Source organism: Citrus sinensis, chromosome 7, assembly GCF_022201045.2.
Source record: "Citrus sinensis cultivar Valencia sweet orange chromosome 7, DVS_A1.0, whole genome shotgun sequence".
Classification (NCBI taxonomy): Eukaryota; Viridiplantae; Streptophyta; class Magnoliopsida; order Sapindales; family Rutaceae; genus Citrus; species Citrus sinensis.
The window spans coordinates 3097433-3120064 of NC_068562.1; the positions used below are offsets into that span (position 1 = coordinate 3097433).

The following is a 22632-nucleotide window of genomic DNA, read 5'->3' on the forward strand; positions in this document are numbered from 1 at the left end:
ATTAAAGACGGTCATAATTTTGGATACTTGTTTCACAATTTACATAACCGAACCACAAGCATGAACATGAAACAGAAAGCAGCAGGCATCATGTATCAGGGACTGAATTTATAAAACCTTTGAAAAATTGAGTAAAAAGCATTTCAGGCTAACACCATAACATTTTAACCATACATGTCTATGGATATACTCCATTTAAACATTTCTAAGATGTACAAATAAAGAATCCGCACACTTTTCTCTTCTTTTAATCTCTCTGCTCACTCTTGCAGTCATACCAGCATGACTGATCATGTATTAAAGAGACGGTGGATCATATTAAGGGTGATGACCAACAGCTTTGCCACAAACAAGAATATTAGAAGGAATGTCGTACTCATTAGCAAGGCTGTGGACCGCATTCCAAACCTTGAGATAAAATTGTTGCCCAAGATACTGCCTTTCCCAAATTGCAGACCTCATATTCCACATTCCTTGGTTGTCCAAGGACACCAATATAGCAGTCCAAGACTGTGGATATACCTGTAACAAAACATATGCATACAAGGAAAAACTCGTCAGAAATTAATAAGAAATTTGAGCAGAAGGTTGCTGTTGTCTACATCTTGAATATGTTACAGCAAGCATTTGAAAGGTAACATGCATTGAGGATCATTTTGCCTTGAATTAAAACATAGCATTGCTCACAATGTAGTCAAATACAAGTGATAAAAGTTTAGTAGACAGAAATGCTACTCTTAAACATTTTCTTGTCTAAATATCAAGGAAAATCAAAATTGATGATATAGGGGTAGGAAAATTTTCCTGTTTGTAGGAGTATGGAATTTGAGATCAAGAAGGCAAGGGGGTCAAATATGTCATCAGAAAGAACCGCATAAGAGCAAATATGACAACAGACTTTCTACTATTAACAATATTAAGTAATTGAACTATGGTTTAGGTTACCTGAGCAGTGTGTCTAGTCAGAGTGTCAGCAAGATTGTAGGTTCTTCTCTTTTCGGCTGCCCACTGTCCAGACCCATACCTGTCCAGGATGCAAAAGCAATGATTAGAACCTACCCAACTATCGAGAAGCAAATAGAACAAGACTATGGACTTACCCAACAACCCAGAAATCATAACCATCAAGATGCCAGGATTGCATCGTCTTTTCATTGTTTTGAAACACAACTTCAATATATTCGTGGAGGTTGACTTGCATAACTGAGGTGGCTACTGATGAAGCGCCACCAGATGGAACACTTTGGATAGAATTCACACTGAAAATTCCAGGGATGTTAAAGTAATCGGCGAGCTTCAGAGGGGTATCAGAATTTACATAGGAGATACCATTAACTGCATAACGCAGCTTTCCGTTTATTAAAGGTGCTGAGTTAGCCAAAACGATCGTCCTTGTTGTGTTAATCTTTCCATAATGGAATGAACCCTGAGGATTAGGCCTGGCAGCATTTGCCGTCAAATTCCACCTGCAAGAGAAGTTCAAACAATTAAACTGAATTATTTATACTCCAGATGTCACTGTCCAACAATACCTAAAGGCCAAGAATCCTAATATGATTCGAGCTCACGAGGGAGGATAGCAAACATCTTCTGAGAAACCTCAGATCTTCTAAAGTGATTGATACCTGAAAGTTCTAGCTTGCTTCATAGACCAATGAATTTCATAAGTAGGACCAGTTGGCAGGGGTCCAGAAGCTGGGGAGTGAGAGTTTGTGTAGTGTAATACTGCAGTAGCAGTGAGAACATTCTTAGTAAACCGTGTGGATGCAACAATGTAGTAGTCCTTTGGAGGCTGATTGAAGGTTACTAAGACAGAAACAGATTGACCCACATGTACGTCAAGTGAGTCATAAATGTTTTGAATTGTATGAGATCCTTCAACCTCAACTAGCTTCATTGTATGGCCCTGAATCCTGAAGTTGAATGAGGTCGATAAGCCCACATTTGATATCCTAAACATGTAGGTTTTTCCTGGAAGCCCCAAAAAAAAAAAAAAGGAACAATTGTTGGTAAAGATGTATTTATAGAAGAACTTTATTTTTCAAGGAATCACAAAAATGTTTAGCCAGATGCAGAAGGCAACCTTGATCACCGTTGAAGGTGGTATGACCCTGACCATTGATAAGGACTCCATCTGGAAATGGAAGAGACTTCCCTGAGTCCAAAGTCTGTCGTAATATCTGCAGTCATCAAGACACATTATGATCAATAATATGAAAACGATAGATAACCAACAGAAGCATAGAAATAAGAGACAAAACTCATTGAAGTCCAAAGTCCGTCATAATTCAGCTTTATAACATTAATTTCCAACATCACAGAGAAGGAAATTGACTACCCATAGCAGTAACATATTCACCATCCATATTGTATTTAGATTCACTCTGCAGCTAGATTGGCAACGAACTTAAATGTTCTTTACCTCCATTACTAACTTTTATCTTGGAGAGAAAATTGTAGGCTCCATTTGATGGTGGGGAAGTACCTGAATATAGATGAAAACTTAAAAAAAATTACTAGAAACAAGCTTAAAAACTTAGAAGCATAGTCCCATCTCAAGGTTTTTCCACAGGGGAGACAAACTATGTGGCCAATATTTGGGTCAGAACCAGTATCCTCACTAGTCAGAGTCAATGTGTCATCCAATTTCTAACATACTATGCCATTACTTCGGCATTTAGGCTTATTGAACTGTATAAAACCTCAATAAGGGGCAGTATTCGGTACTAAGAACATAAACCTCAACATTATTATCCACCATGGGTATTTATAGCAGTATATATGTATTAAAAAAAAAACTCTGTATATGATGAATAAAAAATATCTAACTTCTGAGAGTAATGAATAAAAAATATCTAGCTCACCTTATGGTTTGTCTTGAACCAGTCGCCAATTAATAAAGTGAAATCTCCATCCTGGATTGGGTAAGGGATCGGTATTCGAGGTCTCTGATAGATATTGATTCCTCCATATCCTCCAGCAGCTCGGTGCATCAGAGTTGATGGGAAGTAAAAGTAGGACCCAATCTGATCCTTGGTTTGAAATTTGTAAGTGTAGTTGGAGTTTGGAGGAATGGGGCAATTGGTTCCAAGGACTCCATCTTGCCATGAATTCTTCCTTTGTTTAATTCCATTCCTGTTCATGACATAACCAGGTCTTCTTAGACAATGACATTTTTTCCAGATGCCAAAATCAAGTAACATTAACAATGCCAATCATTTTTTTACAAAACTCCACAATCTAGTCTAGCAAGGAGGGTTCGACCCTTGAAAGCGGATTTCCAAAGGAAAGTACAGAGACTAAACATTAGACCTCCGATCATTCAATGATTAAAATCAAGAGAATATACACCTTCACTGAACTCAACTCGCACAGATGCAACCATCTACATCAAAAACAAAAACTACCCAAGATCGAACTCATTAATTTACAAAGCGTGTAGGGGTAAAAAAACGATATTTCATCCACTTAAAACTGTAAAACCTAAGAGGAAGAGCTGCAAAAACACAGAGAGAGAGAGAGAGAGAGAGCAGAACTCACCAAGTAAGGAGAAAAGGTTGATCTAGCTTGTTAATGACATTGAGTATGATATTATCATTGGTTACCACATCCAATCTAGGACCGGGAAACTGACCATTAATAAGAATAACCTGCAGGCAAAACCAAACTCAAAACCTTGAGACACCCATTAACAAAAAATCCAATGCTAGATTCAAAGTTACGACAAAAACAACAATAAACCCACACCCACCTCTTGGGGAACGCCAAGAGGAGACAAAGTGCCAGAAGTGACAGTCCAAGTGTAAAATCTATACGGGTCGTCTGCCTTCACCAAAGCAACACTCAAGGCAGCCAAAACTACACAGACCAGTAGCGGCAGCAAGAGTGTTCTCGCCATTGCTTCTGCAAAATGTCGCACAGAACAAAACAACTACAACTGTAAATTATGTTACTAACAAACTGAATGAGACAACGTCACTGGTCACTTTCTTTTTATTTACTTTCCGTCTTCTTAATTCTTATGCATGCTAGAAATAGAAATGTCGAGAAAAAAAATGAAAAATGAAGATATCACAATCACATACCAAAGTTGAGTCGAGTCGAGTTGAGAGTCTAATGGAATCTAATCTAAGCTTCTGGCCGCAATCTAAAGAATAAGCGAGTTGGTTTTTATAACTATAGTGGGGGTGCCCGGGTGGGGGCACAAAGCTTCACCAGTGAAATTATCCTGAGTTTGGTACTTTTTCAGCAAGTCCTTTTATATTCCTTTTCTCCGCTAATATGCGGCGCATTTGACGCGTTTCCGCGTTATGGTAAATTGGTAATTGCTTTAAGTGAAGCAAATAAAAGCACCTCAAATCCCGCCATTGATTAATAACCTTTTTTTTTGCTTTCTTTCCTTTCACTAGTCTTTTGACTTGTAATGCACCACTTATTTTTCGAGAATTTCTTTTGCTATGAAATTTGCCATATACACAAAATTGCTGTCCTGCCCCGATCAAGTTGATAAGATCGTAAGGGCAATAATGGCACATTAATTATTTTATAAATGCAGTGAATAGGTCACTCACATGCAGTTCTGTAAGTGTGAACCCAAAAGAGCACGGGGCATGGTTGTCACTCATTAATGTATTCTCCACTTATCTTTGTCCAAGAATTCTGAGAAGCTCTGGAAATGCGTGGCAGCCTGTTAAATGCTGCATTCATTTCTCCCGATAAAAACTGTGTAAATTAAAAAAAAAAATAGAAATACATTTGTTTATCATGTATGCTAAAAGTTAAAATAAAACCAAAAAAAAATTCTCAGTTAATTGCATATTGAACCCTTTATCGTTCGGTTCGGATCATGCAAATATAGACTTTAAATCGTAATCAATTAAATTCACAGTTCGAGTCTTCATCATAACAAAGAAACAAACCATGTGTTTCCTCTTCATGTATTTGAACATGGAAGCATTCTGCATTTGATATAGGTTTTGTATGTTGCTGGAACATATGTCTTTGTAAACAGTAAATAATTATAAAGTGAATGAATTTAACATGCAGTTATTGTATTTAACTAAAAGCCCATTCTCCATTCAAACGAAAGCATATAATCAGCTAGAATTAATCCTATTCCTACCTAACTAATAATAAATTAATGATGAAGCTAGCTAGCTACCCGTAATTAAAAAAATAAAGGCGGTCGACAGATTCCTTAATTTTATACTGTGTTTTTAGCCTAGAGTCACATGCACCACCACCACTATCACCATAAGTCAACAACCATTTCATGATTTTACCCCAATCAGCCTCTTCAAATAAACTAACACGTTAATTATCAATTTTGAAATAAGCTAAGTAAAATGATTATTAATGGAATAACATAGCCAGTCGAGGCTAATTTTTAATTAAAAACGCGATGATTACTTAAGATTTGTTGGAAGCCGAAAAATGAAGGTGAAAGGTAATAATGAGGTGTCACATGTGATGCTGGATACCATATTAACAACAAATGGACTTTTCTTTTGACTTCCAACATTCGTGTGGGTTCCACACGTTTTGCCAGTTTGCCACTGCGCGTGACCCACCGTTCACCTCACCTCGCCTGCTCATTTTGGTTAAGCCCTTTTCCTCCTTCTAATTAGCGGTGGTTGGAGCAAATTTGGGGAATAAAATAAATTCAGTATTGGAAGTTGAAGCTGCAAGCGATGTTCCATTATGATGTTTGGTGATAATGGAGTCAAAGAGATCTAGCTATTGAGAGGCAAAGCCAAGTAATTATGATAATCGAAGAAGCATCAAGCCAGGGCGTTATAATTATATTTATACATATACCATCATACTCATCATCCGAAGGTATAATATGTTGGGTTATGAGAAAATTTTTCTATTTTTAAATAATTAGTTTTCAACATCGGCAATGAATTTCCGGTATTGAAAATTAAGGGACTGGTATTTAGGTTGGATTTTTCTGGTAGTGTCTTGAAATATAGTCGATCCTAATTTATTCAAAATTTATTGTTGTTGAGCTAACCTCATAAGTATAACTTGGAGCCTATGTTGGCGACCTGATTTATAAGTACGACATGAGATCTATGTAAATGACCTAATTTAAGAATACAACCTCAAGACTATATGAACGACTGAGAAATTCATTTATCTAGGCTGAAAGTGAAATAATCTGACCTTGAAATTCTCTTATCCGACCTGAGAATTAGCTTGACATGGAAAATTGCTAGTTAAGAGAACATGGCCTAATTTATAGGGAAGTTGTGTGCCACGATCTATTTAAACCACCTCTAAGTTACAACCACTTGCAACTACTGAAGAAAGCGAGCTGAAGTTAAAGAGATAACCGTCTACGACCAAGAGCCTATTTAAATTGAAAAGCGCATCAGATGAGGGGGTTAGTAAAATCAACCAAAGCTTCTACAAGATTTTCAGCTCCTTTACTGAAAAATTACTTGACTTTAACTCATTCATAATTCTTCATTCTCATTTTTTCTTCTTTTATACATAATTTCTGACTTAAACATCGGAGGGTCTACGCCGGTGTATCCTAACCGTGTTTTCTGGTTGGCAGGTATAGAAAGTTGCGATCAGACTCCCCACCAATGTATCCTAACCGTGTTTTTTGGTTGGTAGGTATAGAAAGTTGCGATCAAACTTGCGTTTGAGCTTTTATTCGCACTATAATTCTCCAAAAGAAACAAATTCAGTTGTTAAGGTCGTTTTTCAGCATCAACATAATAGAAGAAGCATCATTGATTAAGAGTGTTTTTATTGCTCTAAATGATGCGAGATTCGTAGACACACACACACACACAGCGGTGTTGTATCTATTTTCTCCCAACACCACTTGAGATAGGAACAATAATAGATGGAGGCACATATGCACACATAGTAAATAAAGAACACAGTAAAATAGGATTAGTAAAATGGTCCGGCAATCTCACTTCGATATTTAAGTCAGCTAAAGTTTCATATCGTATACTCATTTTTCTTAAAATCTCCTAGATGTAATTTTACGTGTTTTAAAAAAATACATCTAAATAATTTTATTTAACTTACTTTAAAAAAAATTAAACTTATATTTATTTCAATCATTTCATAATAAAACGATACTATTACAATAAAATTTACTTAATACATGTAAGTTTTTAATTTTTTTTTAAATTGATTAAGCATCAGGTTACTGTATTACACAGAGATATTTACAAATGACAACATATCATTGCACTGATATTTACAATCAGATATATACCTGGGACTTACATTATTATATTTTTTATTCTATAAAGTACATGCCCAACCAAATACCTCTCATGGGAGAGAGATGTCTCTACTCCACTCGCATTTCGCAAGAGAGAAAGATATTATAAGCAATCTTCACACAATTATAATTAATTGAAAGAGTTTGAGTCCGTAGAGACTCGAACTATTACTTTCATAGTCATACTTAACTTTAAAGATAATGATTCACCACTGGGCCTAAAGCCCAAGTGGCTATGTAAGTTTTTAATTAGCAGCTTGTTTCACTGCAATCACAGTTTGGCCCTGAACAAATATTTACTCGACGTATATAAAGGGATTGTCAAAGGGCTTGTCGTATGCGTTGAATATCTAAAGCAGTGGCATAATACGGGATTGTCCAGGGGACTACGGCTACTTCAATAGATTGGACTCGTGTCAGAAATGGAAATGTGCCATTGCGAGATCATCTAACAAAACCAAAACGAGGTGCCACAACAGTGAGTGCATGGCGTCCACGTTACCTTCATACTTCCACACGTGTAACACTAGAAGAAAAGATTGAAAGCGTTCTCTCTAAATGAATTGGAAAATGGCGTTGCCGCACTGCCTCAGCCTCATCCATAACTTCGAACCAGAAAATAACATACAAACAAACTAATTAACAAAAATAATTCGATAACTGTTCGCAGTTGAAGTCGTAGACATAACACTAAATCGAATAACTACAGAATAAAGAAGTGTTGATAGAATGGACGGTACAGCTGGTACAGAAGGATCGTCGTCGTCTTGTTCTGATTCAGTAGGTATTGCAAGAGATGTATTCCTCTGGAGAAGAAAGAATCTGAGTTTCACACTTCTATTGGTTTCAACAGCTATTTGGGTGCTGCTGGAGGTCTATCAATTTAACTTCCTCACTGTGGCTTCGTGGCTTGCAATGTCCATTGTTTCTTTCACCTTTCTCTCTGGAAGCATTATGAGACTTCTTGGCAAGTACGATCCGTAGCTAGTAGCTGGTGATATACATAAGATATAAATTTTGATCACCCTTTTGATTAATTAGTCGTCTTTTTATTATTTATATATTTCCTTTTATTTATTTATTTAATTAGTTACTACATAATTGGTCTTTCTATATTTATATAGAGAACCACCGAAGTTGTCGGGATTGGAGATTTCTGAGAAGTCAGCTTTGGAAGTTGCGAATTCCTTTAGAGGAGTGGTTGAGGAATTTACAAGATGGATGTTTCATGTGAGTGTTGAGAAACAGTGGTTTGTTTTTGCTCAAGCAGTTGCTGGATTGCTAGTGCTCTCCTATGTGGCCACATTTTCTGATCTGCTTACTCTCCTTTACACGGGTATTATTTAGTGCATCAAAAGAAAGAAACTCTTATGTGCACATCTTTTCTCACAATCACATGCAACTGTTAATGAACTATAAAATTGCGTTTCTTGCAGGAATTGTGATGGGGATGACGGTTCCTGTGATATATGAAAAATATGGGGATAAAATAAAGAGATGCGGGGAGACGGCGAAGGTGAAATCAAGGAGATTTTACGAGGAGGTCGATGAGAAGGTAATTAAGAAATTGAAGAGCAAGTTTGTCACCAAAGACAAAGAGGAGATCAAGGAGAAGAAGATCGAGTAGTAATTGCATCTCTGCATGCATGCATGCATGGCTCTTAATTTCGTATTTATAATATTATTTAAGCAATGTACATTTTCCTTTTTATATTTAATGAACTTCTCTATCAGCTGTTGATTAATATAATACGTCTTTAAAAAGTCGGAGCTTGGAATTTCCAAATTAATGTTATTTATTAGTGCCTTAATTAACCAGCATCGTAGTAATATTAAATTTAATTACACATATCTTGTATGGATCAAAGCTTCGAATTTTCAAATGAAAGTTATTTATTAGTAGCTTAAGTAGTTCAAGAGTTGCAACTTGCAAAGCAGTCTACAACAATTAAGCTACTCGACTCGACCATATATACCTCTTCTTTGTTAAGTCTGCTCACTGTGGAGAATGTACAGAGGCTAAGCAGAGCAAGCTCAGGAAGCTAAATCAAGTCAGCGGTGTTGAGTCAGCAAAGGTTGTTAAGGAAAGTGACAGCTCAGCTCACAGCTCTTCATGAGTTGTTAAGTTTGTTATTAATCAAATAGTCCGAGCATGTAACTAAATGCAATCAGCTTAGTGATTAGTAATTGAAGTTAGTTACAGGTTGTTAAAGTCACTGTGTATATATATATATGTGAACCGTTGCGTTGATTCAGTCAGTGAGGAAAATTGTAGATTCAGTAAAAGCAAGTTTTCTCTGAGATTTTCTCTCAAACCAAACACATTTATTCTTGATTTTTACATTCGGGAAGTTTGAAATTAAAATGGTGCTGTGAGTAAACTATTTTACTTGCTAGATGAATGAATTAATCAAAATTTTGAGGACAAAGTAAATTTAATTAGTTAAGTTAGAACGTATACATAGTCCATCAAACCGATCTCCGGCACAATGGTATTGCTATTATTTCTTGTCCATGGCAGGCCTTTTAGCCGCCACCACTAGCACACCAGACCATGAGAACTTAAGATGGCTAATCAGATCTAGTAGGACGGTACTACAGATTATCTCCTCTATAATATATAGGTGTTTTAGAACTCTATAGACAATTAAAATAAATTTTGCTTTTATTATAATGAAACTAAAAAAAAATTGTTAATGTTTTAAGGTTGTGCAAATGAATTATATAAATGAAACTAAAAAAAATTGTAAAAGAGAGAGAGAGAGAAAAGCATATATTTCAATTAATTTTGGGGTGCAAGGAAAGAGAATTGAGTTTTATTAATTTATTTTTGAGATAGAACAAATGATTCAATCTAGTTGCAAATTTTATATTCACTAATTATATGAGTATTTAATAATTGGAGGAAGATGCTCCAAGTATTTTATTTTTCATTAAAAGAGATCAAACATAGAGAAAATATATATATATATATATATAAGTGAGGCGCCATCTTTATTTGCATTTATCTTTAGATATAATCGCAATAGAATATAAATCTGAAAAGAATTTTAAAGAGGTGTCAATAATCCCACTCTTAAACATAAGATCTACACTATCCATGAAAGATATTCATTCTCATTTTAAAGAGACACATTTACCTCTTCTATATTTTGTGGAAGAAAGAATCAATGTCCAGTCAATAAGATTCGTGAAAACCTTTCCTGCGATGAGAATTGGAGACCAATGTTGGGTTTCAGAATTTATTTTACGTCGTCATGTAGTGGAAGTAGCATTAATATTTGATTGATTATAGGTTCAACGTTTTAAATCTGCAATGAAATGAGAGTTTTTCATATATTCACAACGTTAGAAAGAACATACTTGCATCTAAAAATTACAGGATCAGAAATTATCAGTTTATAATAAAATTACTTAACCAGCCCGCCCCCGCCCCCGCCCCGGAATCATAAGCAATAGCAAGATAGGAGCTTTCCAAATCAACACATATACAAGCTCTATTAAATCTAGATAACTAGAATTCCAAGAGACCAGAAATCTTGCCCGGAGATAGCTGAAAAAGAGCTTCGGAGGTGGCTATGCTGCTTGGAATAGGGATAGAAAGAAAGGGAGATGAAATGCTCCCCCGACTCGGGAGACCCCCACTTATTTGACCAAAAGATTCGAAATATATACATGACTGAAGTCCCTTGCTAAACTTGGTCCGAATAATTAGGTGCATAACCAACTGCCAGCAGAAATTAACATGTATCTTCTGCTCACTATTTCCGTTCTAATTTCCAAGCTTTCTTTCACGGCATCATTAACTGGCTGCCGAGGCGGCCCAATTAGCGCAAATTAAAATCATGAATTTCTTGATTTAAAAAAAAAATGAAAAGGAAAAACTGAGATTGTCAGATTGAGCATTTACATGCCAAAAAAGATGGATAGAATAACAACCAGCTTTTGCCCAAGTTTTGGCTAATGGGGAATATCAGTGTGAGCTCAAAAAATGAATATAACTTGTTGTATATTTGTATGTAGAGGAATCTTCTCACTTCTGCGGATATGTATCATGATTGAATATGCAAAATGGTTATGTTCGTCACATTTACGCTGAGGTCATCAATCATTGCTCTGTTAGTTTATTCATATCATATTCCAATAGCATTTAAAAATAATGTCACCAAGAAGAGATGTACTCTGCAATTCGTGATGCAAAGAATTTCTAAACTATTTATGGTGCATTATCTCTCCATAGCAATCGTGAAAATAAACACCCACAAAGAGACTGAAGAGAAAACAAAAAAAAACAAACAAGACTTGGGCAATGGCTAAACAAGGCTTCTTTCCAGAAATTAATATGGTGATCCATTTATCACAAGAGCTCAGCTCCAAATGGAAATAGCACAGAGTTAAGTAAGTGGAGCCAGAGTCTAAGGAGCTCATCCCCTAACCTATCTTGATTTTACATTTGTGCATGAGGGATGGGCAGTTAAGAATTCGAAAGGTTCGAACAAATCACACTCAGCTGAGTAAAGGAAATATGTAATTCAAGCCATGCAAAATTAGACCAACCAAGTGCAATCCTTTGATGGAGTGTTCTTGGCTAAGTAATATCTGCATGCAGATAAGGTTGGAAAAGAACTGCCAGTTAAAAAATACAACTTACACAAGTTTCTTCAGTTGTCTCGTCCATTTCACTAAAAGGTGGTGGTGACCCCTCATTAAGATTACAAAACACCCAATGATTTGATGATACTAGAATGCAGCAAACAAAATCACACTGGCAGATAAACCTACGAGTGTCACCAGTGAAGTCTAACAAGAATTAAAAGTACTGATGAGAATTCTCACCTCAGAACTTCCCATTTCATTGAAAGTCAGGCTTTCAAAGTCCCTTGGGAGCCCTTTCTGTCTTCAGAGAATCATTGTAGTTTTATTACCAAAATTTTCAGAGCTTCTGAAAGAGAAGATAAATTCAAAATTTCCAAGCTAAGATGATTAATTCCAAAATCCTGTTTCACAAATTCCAACTCTATGCATCAGCAGTTTCATTTTCTTATCGATGAACTGTAAAATAAGAATGAACTTAGATGCCGTCTGCCCTTTCCAGGCTCACTGAAGTAGCATCCAATGTGATATTTAAGATGCTGAAATTTCCATGCAGGTCAATACACTCAAATAAACAAGCCAAAAATGGCTACATCGAAACAACTATTGTATTAACACCAGCTGGAGTTTCAAAAATTAAATCACCAATAGTCTCTACAAGAACAATTCCCATCCTCAAAAGAATGAAACCGACTTGAATCTCTCACAACTATTTTTCTCTTAGCAATTTTTGATATAAATTTAATGGCTGTGTGGCAATCTACACAAGTTCTTAAATTTTTATAAACTTTGATGGTTGTTCCAGGGCGAGTTGCAATAATCCCAAAAGCAACTGCAAGCTTCTCACTGTGGTAGGAAAGATTCTGCTCCTTCTGCTCCTCCTCTACATCATGCAGTACAAAATTGGTGTCAGGAACATACCCTTCTTCCTTCATCCTCTTTGAAAGCTTGCCCAAGAACTCATGTATTTCTTTAGACCTAGGGTGGGAAGTATCTCCTACTAAGAACACATGTGCATCTCTCTGGATTTCAATCCAACTCAAACCCGGTTTCTTTACCACTCCTCTGTCATCCATCAACTTTCTAATACTTGCTACTTCACTCCACTTACCAGCACTGGCATAAATGTTGGCCATTGTGACATAAGTAGCTGGATTCTCAGGCTCAATCTCAAACAGTGCTTCTGCTGCTCGTTTTGCTAGATCAAGGTTTCCATGAATTCTGCAACCACCAAGCAATGAAGCCCATAAAAATTTATCTGGTTTCATAGGCATTTTAGAAATGACATCCTCTGCTTCATGAAACCGGCCAGACCGTGCCAATAGATCAACTATGCAAGCATAATGATCAGCTGTATATGTCAATCCATGTTTCTCCTTTATTGAGTGGAAATACTGGAGTCCTTTATCAACCAATCCAGCATGAGTGCAAGCCGTAAGAACCCCAACAAAAACAATATTATCAGGCTGAGTACCTGATTTAAGTAACAACTCAAAGTACTCCAAAGCCTTATCAGGCATACCATTTTGAGCATATCCAGCAATCAATGAAGTCCATGAAACTAAATCTGGTCTAGGCATCCCATTAAATACCTTTTTCGAATTCTCAACATTGCCACACTTGGAATACATATGAACAAGGGCACTAGCAGCAAAACTATAAGGGTCATATCCTATTCTTGTCATGTACCCATGAACTTGCTTCCCAAGCTCCTCGGCAGCGTGATCAGCACATGCATTTAGGACCCCAGCAAAGGTAAACGCATTAGGTCTAATCCCCGATTTAATCAACTCTGAGAACAATGCAAATCCCTCTTCTCTCCTTCCTTCCTGAAAATATCTGCCAATCATTGCTGTCCACGAAACTACATCTCTATCCACCATTTTATCAAAAATTTGCCTAGCTTCATTAATACTACCACATTTGCCATACATATCAGATAAAGCACTCCAAACTACCTCATCTGAATCGAACCCAGTTCGCATTATATAGCCATGAATCTCTTTACCTAAACGTAAACACTGAATGGCTGACACAGCAGACAAAGCACTAGACAGAGTGAACTTATTCGATACTGAATTTTCAAAATTTTGCATCATTCTATACAAGTCCAAAGCCTCTATGGGCTGATTATAACGTACATACCCCGAAATAATCGCAGTCCAAGAAAAATTGTCTCTTTGAGGCATTTCATCGAACAAATTTCTTGCTTGTTCAAGAAACCCCACTTTCGTATACCCAGAAATCATCGTATTGTACGAACACACGTCTCTTTCATGCATTTCATCAAACAATGTCCGAGCATCACTTAAATTCCCACATTTTGCATACATATCAAGCAGGCAATTAGATATAAAAACCCCAGGCTTAAACCCAGATGATTTTAAGTGAGAATGGACTTTTTTACCCTCTTCAAGGGCGCGGTTTTGGCGGCAAAATTGGATGAGAGATGAGTAAATCGAAGGAGAGGGATGACTGATTTGGTGGAGGATCTGAAGTGCTTCTTTTAAGCGTTTTTGGTTGCATAAAATGTCAATAGCTTCTTTAAATTTGTTGTGTTTGCACAAGTCAGTAATGAGATCGTCATTGTTGTTTGATTTGAAAAAGGTTTTTCGAACAGGCCGTTTCCGGACACTGTCTTGACTTTGAGAAGAGTAAGAACACGGAGTGGTTCTATTGAGTTGATACACACAAGAAATATTTGATGTTCTGAAATTCGCACGTCTCATGGTTTCGTTACAAACGACTAACCACCTGCTAACTGAATATTTTGATTTTTGATTCTCGCACGCTGCCACTCGCGCATGTACGTTGGGCAATGGCCCACAAGCATCTACTTTGGGCTTCCAAAAAGGCCTTGTTAAGGCCTGGGCCAGAAAGCCCATTTTTAAATTTTCCCACATTTGACGCCGTGGAGTCATCATCCTTCTGGCCTTCATTTTTAACATTTTTTTTCAAATAAAATTAATAAAAGATAATTTTGGAGAAATTGGATGTGACAATTTTTTTTTTTTTTGAGAAGAGTTGGATGTGATAATTGAATCATCAAAGAAACAACCAAGTAAAAGGGGAAGAAATTGGCAAAACGAAAGCCAATTAAATAAGTAATGAAGTCAAAAGGAGGACAAGTTTATGTATATGATGAGTTATATATATCAAGAGTGCATTTGAAGTGTGCTAATATTAATAAGAGCCACTTTAAATGAGGTAAACTTTAATTTACCTTCAGATAGAATAATAAATTTCAATTATTTTTTAAAATGTGGAAACCTCGTTTTACTTTTCAAGTGCTATTATCTCTGTTATTCTTAACAGCTAAATGAGCAAAATCAAATTTTAAAAAAACTCTAATCATTTTCTACTTTTTCTGTATAGGTTTATTTCTATTACATCCAAATGTTTAATAAATTTCAATACCAACTCAAATGTTTTAATAAATTGCAACATGCACCCAAATCGCTAATTTTTATTTTTTTAATGTATACGAAGTGTAGACGTAGTTGTCCAAATGGACCATATTCCCCTCATTTGATTTTTTTGACATGATAATAATTTTTAAAAAAATCCACCCAACACCAGAAGAATGAAGTTGGGGAAAACATATTTTTACATTTTTTAAAGGATAAATGCTTGTTAAATCCCTATATTTTAATTTAAGTGTTGATTTAGTACATATATTTCAAAAAATAACACCCTTGTTGTTAATTATGTTACGATCCTATCTTTACTTTTCTTTCCTTCTACAATAATACCGTTACACTAATATTCTTACCTTTTTAAGGATATTAATGAAACATACAAAATTAATTTATCAAATTAATCTTAAAAGTAACATAGAAATTTTCACAAAATTTTATGCTATAATTTTAGTTTGTGGATTAATTTGATCAAATATTTTTTTTTATAAAATAATCATTAGAAAAATTATTGCAAGGATAATAAACATTACTTTAAGTTGTCTTATATTAGTTTATTTATAAATAAACTATTAGTAAGTTTGTTGCATAGGTACAAAAAGTACTAGTTCTTTCATATTGATATTTGTTGGTTAATTTACTCATAAGTAATTATTGATTAACTTCCTAATTAAATTTTTATAGATAAACTAATTAATGTCAAGAATATTATTATAAAGGTTTTGTTGTAAAAGGAAAGAAAATGTTGCACTTTACACTTTACGGGTCAACCCGGTGCGAGCGGAGATTAGTCTGAGTTGTGGTATGAGCTTAAAGGCGCCTCCCACAATTAAGACCCATTCGGGACCACCTCATGGTTCAAACAATATATATATATATATATATAAGGGTAAGACTTTAACATATTTAACTATAAGGGTGTTTCGAATTATTTTTTAACATATAAGAATTAAATAAATATTTAAGTCAAAATATAAAGAATAAACAATAATTTTTCCTTTTTTTAATATATATATTTTGAAATTAAATTTATGTTATTTTTTGAATAAAAACTAAAATTAGATTTCCTTTTAAAACTAGAAAATAAATAAAAACACTTCTTCAAGCTTTCACGGAGCGAGAGCAATGACTGCACAAAAACTCATGGCCATGATCTAGAGCCGAGCAATGATGCAGTAGTGTAGCTACTCCTGATCGCGACAATGTAATGTTGCCATACCATTGTAAATGCCATCTTCGCTACTTCCCCTACCACCGTTTACAAAGTCTCTGCCACTTCCATTACTTATTCATTTTAGCATGACTTGGGGTTAACAAACTAATAATTAGTCACATACCTAATTGATGTAGGATCCTAACATTCCACCCTTATTTAGAATCAATGTTCATGTTAGTTCACGCACTCTAATTAGGTGACGCACTCAAAATCACAAAGGAAGATCGTTGTGGTAAAGTTCAACTCTAGAGAACTAAACTGAGTAGGAGCAAACTGTTTTGATACTAATTTTTATAAATCTACAAGATAAAACTCATTCTTAAAAGTTGACTTGTAAGAGGAGAGTCCCTTGGGGTTAATAATCTCGATGTGGAATCATAATTTTTATTTAAATTTGAGAATTTTCATAGATTGGAGGAGAGATTTTGTTTGTGAGGAGAGAGGATTTTAGGTGGTTTTTGTTGGGTTAAAAAGGCCATAAAATATAGTAATATGATGAAGATAATTGTCACCGTTTTAGGCCATATAGGCCGATGCCAATGTCTGTTCTGGGGCCTTCTAGGGCATTCTAAGGCGTTGTAAAATGGTTGACTAAGTGAAACTTAGTGCCATCATGCGGATTGCCACATTTTCAAAGAAAACCCGGTGACAATAATCGTAATAGTGGTGATGACATGGACACACTTTTAAGAATTTCTTAATCTAAGTATCTTGATTAAGTGGGATTTGACTTCGAGTTTTGATAAATTTGAATTTTTTTTTCTAAGTTTTAATGGTTTCTAGGATTGTTAAAGCTTTGATGGAATTTTTGTAGAATTACATCAGAAGTAGTCACGAGGTAGGTGGTGAATGGTGACGATGGGTCATTGGACTTGGTGTAAAAGATGATGACTAACTTGTAATTTTTTTTTCTTGTTCTATTTTTTATTTGTTAATTTATGGTATGGGAAAAGTCTATAAAAATATTATCAAATCTTCCCAAAAACAAGCTTTTGATTTAGAAAAATTGGCATATGTTGACTACAATTGTTGTTTAATCGTCCCACCAAAAAGAAAATAATTTGAAAATTTAAACCTAATAAATAAATAAATAATTTGAAAATTCTATCATTAATTGACATAAATAAATAAACAAAATAGGAGTAAGAATTAATTTAAATTTTAAAGGTTTTGTTATTACAATTGCCCATTAACAACCTAACAACTGGCAAACACTAAAATTTTTAGGGTGTTTTTACTGATAAAATCATCTAGGTCATCTACTTGAAAATATGTTAAATTTTAGGGGAAGAAAGAGAAAATTACCTCTCTTAACTTAATAAAATGGTTAGTTAAAATATTCTGTTCGGTAAAGGTATTTTCCTATTTTGTTAGATCAATATGAGTCCGTTGTTAAAAATAAGGTTATCGGACGTAAATTAATGTTTTCATACTCTTAGTAGTAAATTAAAATTTATTTTCTAACTGATGTTTACCTTTTTAAATGATGGATTTTTTTTTTATTAATCTTTAATTGCCTGTCCTCTTCTCCTCCTCAATTTTCTCTCTTTTAAAAATCTTTTGAAATGTCCGGTTGCTCTTTGAGAAAAAGAAAAATGAAAATATCTTTCAAGTATATAAGAAAAAAAAAATGAAATTAACTAACTGGTTTTACTTCGTAACAATTAGAAATTTCAGAACTAGCGGTAAAGAATTGTAATTTTTAACCACTTTGAAGCTAAACGGTTAAACCTGCCGTTATCTCGTTGATGCCAAAAGGTTAAGATAATAACGGCGTCAAGTCGCAACTGTATTGAAGCTTCCTTAATCGTCAATGGCAATGTGGATGCTTTAGTTGAAAGCTAACTTGGGCAAGCGAAATAATTGGCTTTTTAAAGTCAAGTCAATTACATTCTTAGGTTTGGCTAAAGAGAAAGGAAGGAAGAGAATAGCGTAGATTGTGAGAGTGAATTATTTTATCTAAAAAAGGCTCCCATCTTAGTTTAATTAATTTATTTTTTTTGAATTTTTGCAAGAATTGAGGTTCAAATTGGTTAAGCTGTTGAACCTAGCATCTGGGTTTGTTATTGTAAAGGAGTTGGAAGAGAGGTGATGGCAGTTGCATTTGTTGGAGGAGCTCTTCTAGGAGCAGTTTTTGGAGAGCTATTGAGAGCAGTTTCAGAGGCAAAAGACAAAGCAGTCATGTTTAAGGACCTGTTGGAGCAACTAGAATCCACTTTACAAAATTCAACTCCGATGATCAAAGAAATAGAGAAGCTGAACCAAGTATTAGATCTGCCAAAGCACGAAACAGATACTTTGATTGAGATGATGAGGCGAGGCGAGCACCTTGTGCATAAATGCTCAAGAGTGAAGTGGAATTGCTTCAAAAGATATGATTATGCTAAAAAGATCATCAAGTTGGATAGATCGATCGATACCTTCTTTCGGACGTATATTCCATTACAACAGACAAGAGACAACAGAGTGATTATGGTGGACTTAAAAGAAGTGCACATGATGGTGAAGAGATTAAGTGGAAATGATAGGACTAGTTGGATGTTCAATCAGGTTGGAGTTGCTGGAGCCTGCTCGGCGCCTGATCCTCCGCCGGTCACTCCCGGTTTGGATGTTCCATTGAAGGAGTTAAAGCTGGAGTTGTTCAAGGATGGAAGGCAAGTCATTGTGGTCTCAGCTCCTGGAGGATATGGCAAGACTACTTTGGTTAAAAAACTTTGCAAAGATGATCAAGTTTTAGGTATCCTCTCTCTTTCATGCTATTTGCTCTATTAAATCCTCTGATGCATGAATTAGGTTTCTAACTTTGTAATCTTTTGCAAACTAGCTGATAAATTCATTTTAATTGAGTTGGAGATATTCTACTTGTGGATTAGAATTAGATTTTGATTGTTAGGCGAGGTCAATCCTGCAAAGGGATGAGTAAATGATATAGTGCTTGATAATTAATTATCCTATTCACAAGTCACTGTGTTGAATTGAACTGCAAATCTTTCATCTTTTTAATAATTATTATTATCAATAGTTGGACTGCTATTCCTGCATCCCGTCTCTGGGAATCTCTTTGATACAAGAGTAATGTGATGTCTAAATTCTGCCTTTTGTTTGTACAATAATGATATATGAATTTCCTCTCACTTTCACCATCAGCTTTCTCATATGACATTTGAACAGGAAAATTCAAGGACAACATTTTCTTTGTTACTGTTTCTCAAACGCCCAATGTGAAGGGCATTGTACAAAAAGTATTCCAGCATAAGGGTTATGCTGTGCCTGAGTTTCAAACAGATGAAGATGCAATCAATGACTTGGAACGGTTATTGAAGCCAATAAGACCAGAGGCTATACTGTTGGTCCTCGATGATGTCTGGTCCGGGTCAGAATCCCTGCTGCAGAAGTTCAAGTTCCAATTACCCTACTACAAGATCTTGGTGACCTCACGGTCTGTATTCCCACAATTTGGTTCTGGGTATGATTTGAAACCATTGAATGATGAAGCTGCAAGGACTCTTTTTCGTTATTCAGCAAACCTACAAGATGGAAACTCATACATTCCAGACGAAAATCTTGTCAATAAGGTGCTCTACCAATCTGCAGTTTCATGCTAATATTCAGTTTATTTTCTCATATGTATAGGAAATTTGCACATGCTTTTTTCTTTACCTACCAAATCAAGTTTTGTAATATCTAGAATGCCTTTATGCTTAATATCACTCTTTGCTATTTGTCTACATGCAGAGAAATAAAAAAAAACATATGAAACAATTGCATTCTAAAATCTGGTCTTGTCCAACTGCAGATTTTGAGAGCCTGTAAGGGATGCCCGTTGGCCCTTACAGTGGTCGGTGGATCACTGTGTGGGAAGCATCCAGCAATCTGGCAAAAAAGAGTGAAGGAATGGACTCAAGATGTATCTGTTTTCCATTCCAACAAAGAAATACTTTCTTGTCTTGAAAGGAGCTTGGATGCCTTAAATAATGAGGTCAAGGAATGTTATATGGACCTATGTTCCTTTCCTGAGGACCAAAGGATTCCTATCACTGCGCTTGTTGACATGTGGATGGAATTGTATGAACTGGTTGATGAACTATTTGCCATTGCCAACCTCCATGAGCTGTCCAACCTAAATCTGGCTAATTGCGTGGCCACAAGGTATGCATATATATAATACAATTATGATGTATCCAAGTGCTTGCTCTTGTGTTTGCATCAACGGTTATGTGCAATTTTAACATATGTGGTTTGCTATGCGGATGACCAACTTCAATTGATGTGCGTGCAAATTGGTGTGAATTCTCCTCTTATATACCTTGGAGTATGAATCTTCCCTGAACAATCAATTTATGCCATTCACTAGGAAATATGCAAGCGACGACAGCTGCTACAATGATCACTTTGTAATGCAACATGATCTTCTCAGAGAGTTGGCTATCTATCAGAGCACATTAGAGCCCATAAAACAGAGGAAACGACTAATTATAGACACGAGTGGAAACAATTTTCCCGAATGGTGGATGGATCAAAAGCAGCACCCCCTTAATGCCAGCCTATTGTCAATCTCAACAGGTTTTTTTTTTTTTTTTTAAATTAATCTCTACAGGTTGTTATCACCTTTTTTCTCACACATGGATACTGCAACATGCAGAGATTTTGAGTTTTTTTTTTTCCTTTTTGGCCAATCATTATCTGTCTCACGCAATATTGCCAAGATTTGCAGATGAAAACTTCTCATCTAATTGGTATGACATGGAAGCACCAGAAGTTAAGGTTGTGGCCTTAAACATAAGGGCAAAGAAGTACACCCTTCCAAATTTCCTGGAGAAGATGGATAAACTGAAGGTCATGATAGTCACAAATTACGGATTCTTCCCTGCGGAATTAAGTAACATCCGAGTTTTTGGTGCTTTATCTAATTTAAAGAGAATCAGATTGGAGCATGTTTCTCTTCCTTCCATGACCACTGTACGAATGAAGCATCTGCAAAAAGTATCCTTGGTTATGTGCAATGTTGGTCAGGTTGTTGGGAATTCTACCTTTCATTTTTCTGACGCATTTCCAAATCTCTTGGAGATCGATATTGATTATTGCAATGATCTCATGGAGTTGCCTGATGGGTTATGTGATATTGTCTCCATAAAGAAGCTCCGGATCACCAACTGCCATAAGCTGTCTATACTACCTGAGGGGATTGGTAAGCTGGTGAACTTACAAATGCTAACGCTTGCTTCATGCACTGATCTGTCAGCATTACCAGACACAATTGGAAACCTGTCCAATTTAAACTTTCTGGATATATCTGAATGTCTGAACATCCAAGAATTGCCAGAACAGATTGGTGAGTTGTGCAGTTTAAAGACACTTTGCTTGAAAGGTTGCTCTATTTTTGAGCCGCCCTCATCAATTTTGAATCTTGAGAATTTAGAAGTAGTGAAATGTGATGAAGAGACAGCCTATCAATGGGAATATTTCCAGCTTGGACAGGCAAAATTTAGGATAGAAGTGATTCAAGAAGATATCAACTTATATTGGCTTCACAATCCTCATCTTTGAAGACAAATTTCCCTGCAGCTCAATTGAAATGTAATTAGTCTTTAAGAACTTTCCTTTTCTGTTTCACAACAGTAGTGTATACTGTTGTTTTATGACTCGAGATAAATCTTTTTTCTCCTTGTTAATAAAGTGTGTTCTCAAAATCAAGATTAGTGTAAACAGCCTGTATAAATTGACAATAAATTGTCCTTTACTCATCTGTAACTTCCTAAAATCGGACATGAGTCATGACCAATACTGATAAAACAACCATGAAGGCGCTACGATCCAGTATATGCGCAAGAGTATAATAGCTGCAATCAGCAAGGGGGTCATTCATTTACAATTTTGTGATCACGAAGATATACTGGAAAATACAACCAAACTTTCTTCAGTTGAGGCTTAAGACCAGGATTGTTCTCTCAAATCTTGAGGAATTCATTTAACCAGCCAGAAGCGCAAAATACAGTCGACAGAATTCATCAAAAGACGCCATTTGCTACATAAAAATACTGGAAATTTCAACTATCAATGATCAGCAATTCTCCGTCAAAATCGTCCAAAAAATTATACAATCTAAAAACTAGAATGCTAAATTGATATAAAAAACTCCAGCGGTCTCTCAT

The 22632-nt window shown here is 35.6% G+C and overlaps 4 protein-coding genes across 4 annotated transcripts; 2 read left to right on the forward strand and 2 right to left on the reverse strand.

Moving 5' to 3' along the window:
- Nucleotides 1–93: 93 nt before the first annotated feature.
- On the reverse strand, nucleotides 94–4253 carry LOC102611524 (L-ascorbate oxidase homolog). Its single transcript, XM_006466591.4, has 9 exons — nucleotides 4086–4253; nucleotides 3752–3903; nucleotides 3541–3650; nucleotides 2865–3135; nucleotides 2084–2180; nucleotides 1626–1971; nucleotides 1101–1466; nucleotides 946–1024; nucleotides 94–522 (listed from the first exon to the last, which is right to left on the reverse strand). Exons 2-9 carry the CDS (start codon nucleotides 3896–3898, stop codon nucleotides 319–321), a joined length of 1620 nt encoding a protein of 539 aa, XP_006466654.1. The 5' UTR covers nucleotides 3899–3903; nucleotides 4086–4253; the 3' UTR covers nucleotides 94–318.
- A 3579-nt stretch (nucleotides 4254–7832) lies between these two features.
- LOC102610821 (reticulon-like protein B13) lies at nucleotides 7833–9019 on the forward strand. The gene is made up of 3 exons (XM_006466679.4): nucleotides 7833–8226; nucleotides 8380–8591; nucleotides 8692–9019. Exons 1-3 carry the CDS (start codon nucleotides 7985–7987, stop codon nucleotides 8880–8882), a joined length of 645 nt encoding a protein of 214 aa, XP_006466742.1. The 5' UTR covers nucleotides 7833–7984; the 3' UTR covers nucleotides 8883–9019.
- A 2783-nt stretch (nucleotides 9020–11802) lies between these two features.
- Nucleotides 11803–14609, reverse strand: LOC102611243 (pentatricopeptide repeat-containing protein At4g37170). Its single transcript, XM_006466590.4, has one exon. It carries the CDS (start codon nucleotides 14575–14577, stop codon nucleotides 12490–12492), a length of 2088 nt encoding a protein of 695 aa, XP_006466653.1. The 5' UTR covers nucleotides 14578–14609; the 3' UTR covers nucleotides 11803–12489.
- Nucleotides 14610–18263: 3654 nt separating this feature from the next.
- Nucleotides 18264–22224, forward strand: LOC102610941 (probable disease resistance protein At5g66900). Its single transcript, XM_006466589.4, has 5 exons — nucleotides 18264–19217; nucleotides 19652–20055; nucleotides 20277–20629; nucleotides 20835–21043; nucleotides 21195–22224. Exons 1-5 carry the CDS (start codon nucleotides 18572–18574, stop codon nucleotides 22025–22027), a joined length of 2445 nt encoding a protein of 814 aa, XP_006466652.1. The 5' UTR covers nucleotides 18264–18571; the 3' UTR covers nucleotides 22028–22224.
- Nucleotides 22225–22632: the final 408 nt, after the last annotated feature.